At 36.8% G+C, this 3,869-nt stretch overlaps 1 protein-coding gene across 1 annotated transcript; it reads right to left on the minus strand.

The window, feature by feature from the left end:
- Window positions 1-674: 674 nt before the first annotated feature.
- On the minus strand, window positions 675-3,552 carry LOC112010767 (F-box/LRR-repeat protein At4g29420). The gene is made up of 2 exons (XM_024043127.2): window positions 3,019-3,552; window positions 675-1,894 (listed from the first exon to the last, which is right to left on the minus strand). The coding sequence occupies exons 1-2, from the start codon at window positions 3,470-3,472 to the stop codon at window positions 1,017-1,019; spliced, it is 1,332 nt and encodes a 443-aa protein (XP_023898895.1). The 5' UTR covers window positions 3,473-3,552; the 3' UTR covers window positions 675-1,016.
- Between the last annotated feature and the right edge of the window lie 317 nt (window positions 3,553-3,869).

Consider the following 3,869-nt stretch of genomic DNA (forward strand, 5'->3'; position numbering starts at 1 on the left):
GAAAAGAGTACAATAAAGATTATGATTCTAGAATAATTAAAAATCTTGTAACCTTTACAAACTACGGTTTGAAAAGACTGACAAAATCAGTTTGAAAGTTAGAATACCCCAAAATTGAGGTCTATATGTATAAAATTGGGTAGTTCAAAGGAAGAATCTTGTCTTAAGAAATTATAAACAACAACAGATATTTTTAGAACAGAAATGATCTACCAAACCAAAAGGAGGCGTGGGGGAGGTGGGAGATATTTGCAACTATCCTCAAATTCGCAAGCCAAATATGAATTGTACATATGCATGAAAATGAGTTAATTTGCATTGAAAGTTTTACTCATCATATGAGAGAGAGAGAGAGAGAGAGGCTAGAACAAAATTCTAGTATTTACACGTGAGTCTTACAAATTTCTAAATACTTAGAAAATTGCCATTGAACAATGTTACTTGAAAACTGAAAACCAGTAAGAGAAGTTTTCTAAATTCAATGTTTAAATACCCTAAAACGAGCAACGTAATTCAAACACTCTTAAAAAACACACTCCTACCAAATATGGTTTTTTTTTAGAACAATGGTTTTCAGTGTTTAACACTAAAAACTGTTGTTTGGAATCACCAACCAAACATTGCCTTAATGTTCTCACCAAATTCTACATCAAGGATATGTACAACTGAGAACAGACGCATTGAAATGTATATTTCATTTATATGTACAACAGACCTTGGACGCAAACTGGTGGGAAATTAGAATTGAAATGTATATTTCATTTTAACCAATGAAATGAGAGGATATCATCCCCTACTATGCATCTGATATTGTCACGAGTCTTATGAACCATTGGTCTTTGCCACCTCCCGTATGTCTGCGAAATTCCACACAGCAAATTATTGTTCTAACAACATGGCATAGATAAAGGAATTTTTATTCATATTATACATAACATAACCCTTTGGAAACATGGCATAGATAAAGGAATTTTTATTCAGTCCTCTTCCTATTATGGACAACCACGGTTGCCAAACTACAGGGGTTCAGAAACCCAAAGATCCTCTGTTCCTTCTATCCACATTCCTCTTTTCCATCTAACTCTTGGATAAGCAGCTCTGCACTTTGAGATGAGGCCGCTAGCAGTGGGATTATCAACTCGTTTGTGGATGACTAACGCCATGTCTGACAAGTTGGTACAATTATCCAAAATAGAGAAAATGAATGAAAATGTAAGATAGTCAAATTCCACCAAATATCCAACAATTTCCTTCAACCCCTTCATCCCACGCCTACCTTCCATACCTCTTGAGTGAAAATAATTCTCTATTTCCTTCCAAGCTCCCGAACCCATATGAAGATAGCTCAAATTTGGGAAAACATCAAACAACATGTCAAAGTTAAACCCTGTCATTTTCAATTTCATAGAATCCACCCTAAGCTTCTTGACGATTCTACCAGATGGAAACATGCTGATAAGACTGCAAAGATTCACAGACTCAAGCTTAAGGTTTTCCAAATGAGGAAACTCTTTCACTTTAAATTCATTTGCTTCCTCAAGGGCAAGGTGGAAATTAGAGAGCAGTGGGGTTTCAAGGACAAGAGACTGTGGTTTAATGCACTTCAGGTTGAGTTTGACAAGTTTGGGTGCCAATATGGTCAGAGAAAGTGGAGCATTTGACACTGTCCATAGACAAGTGTTAAGGTGCAAAAGATGGATCTTTGGTTCCTTAAGTCCACCAACACCAATCAAATTCAGAACTTTCAGATAAGGGAAGCAATGGTTAACCTTGTGTAGATCTTCATCATCCAGTCTTATGTATTCAAGTGTCAAACTAGCGAGCATGGGCATTGGTTTCAGACCATCCACAGACAGCCAAGCATTTTTCACCTGTAGTTCAAGAAGACTATGGCCTGCACATGCACATGCACAAACATATAACATGCATAATTCAATCACAACAAGCATATTTGAGTAATTATCAAACTGGAGCTCCGCTGGGAATGAAATTAAACAATAAAATGACATTTAAGCAATCAAAGGAAACTGGTTAATTGTAGTTATCAATCCTATACTATGAAAACATTTGTGATATGCATCCTAAAATTCTAAACCGTATTGATGCGCAATGTACACCCACTATCCAAATTAGATTTTAATCCAAATCTCACATCAGGGTGTTGATTGAAGATTTTGTGTAGTTTCTGATACAGACGGAAATGCTCTGAACCTCTGTTAATTTAAAGTATAAAAGTCCACTATTTGTTAATTTCTAAGTTTTTTTTCCCCATTGATAAGTTACACTATCGCACCAAGTGCCCGTTGTTGTGAATTTTCAAAATCTGCCTCTTTGAAATTTGGAGCTAAGAGAAGATTGACTACCTTTTGGAGTTTCTAAAATCCAACTCTTTCCTTTTAAAATTAGTTGATTAGATTTTGATACATCAACAACATCTAAACGAATTTCAAACATTAACATTTTAGTATCTATTTAAAGGGCAAAACTCAAAACTTAGGTACTCTTTCTTAAGTGTTGTAATTAGGTTCCTCAGTTAAATTCAACCATCTTCTCTTATGGACTATTAAATTCACCTTATGGTTCATTGGCCAATACAATCACATGATTTGGGAAACCTAAGGTACACCACATGCCAAAAGCCTTGTAGCTAATTGACACCTCTAGTGTTCCAACAGAGACATCCAAGCTTCAAATCCCCCTCGTCTAGTTATCAAGTTTATAAATAAATTATATATATATATATATAAATAAAACAGCACATAATTGTTGTAACTCAGTTTTGTCTCTATCATTAAAGTACTAATGATGTTACCATAATTCAGTTTCAAACTGGATTGATAGTAGAATTAGCTGAAGGAACTCATGAGCATCAGTATCCTAATCATTCATGGGAGGATTAATGTCATTTCAATAAATAAGAACTCGAGTTACCGTATTGATTAGTAAATTTCATTTGACTATTTAATAGACAAGACAACATGCGTAACCCAAAAAAAAAAAAAAAAAAAAGAAACTCACAGTACGATGAAATGAGAGACAGAATCTCAGACTTTCGCCAACAAGACTGAATCCAAAAGTCCGACACCGAAAGCGATTTGAGCCCACCACCGATATTCGGCAACCACTGGTTAACGAATCCCACATCGGTGAGGTAAAGATCGTCGGACTCGCCCTCTACGTCGTCGTACGATATTTTTCCGAGCGATTTCTCGACGCCGATCGATACGGACCGGAGGACTCGGCGGTGAAGGACCAAGTTGCTGATGATGGTCTTGAAGGGCGTGACTGAGGGCTCGGTCTCTGGGGCTCGGGATTTCAAGTAGCGTGACAAGGTGCAGAGGAGGTGGATTTTCGAGACCTCGCGAGAGAGCGAGTTGAGTGTCCTCGAGACGAGTCGGCACCGGGCGAGCTCCGATGAGTCGCCGAGTCGACTCAGGATTTCGATGATTAGAGGAGGAGGTAGCTCCTCCATGGAGAGGGAGAGAGAGAGAGAGAGAGAGAGAGAGAGACGGGTGGAAATGAAAGTCGGTTATGGCTTTTTAGTTTTGTTTGGGTCTTGGCTGAAGTGTCGTTTTATTCATCGTTGACACTTATTACAATACGTGGCATTGAATTTTCAGGATCAGGGTCAGGTAGATTGGTAGTTGCACTCTCTCTTTGTACCTGTCTATTTTAGCATAATCTCTAATTTTACTTGAACAAGTTTTCATTGTTTTCAAAAACATTGGCATGAAATTATTTATTTTAAACTCTATTTTACTAAATATCAATTTTTCTTATTTTGTTTCTAAATTTTTTTATTATTTCTCTCTCTTCACACACTAGTAACACTACAAGTATTATCCATTCTCGTCCTTCTTATATATATT

This window comes from Quercus suber, unplaced genomic scaffold (assembly GCF_002906115.3).
Source record: "Quercus suber isolate HL8 unplaced genomic scaffold, Cork oak 2.0 scaffold_277, whole genome shotgun sequence".
NCBI classification, from domain to species: domain Eukaryota; kingdom Viridiplantae; phylum Streptophyta; class Magnoliopsida; order Fagales; family Fagaceae; genus Quercus; species Quercus suber.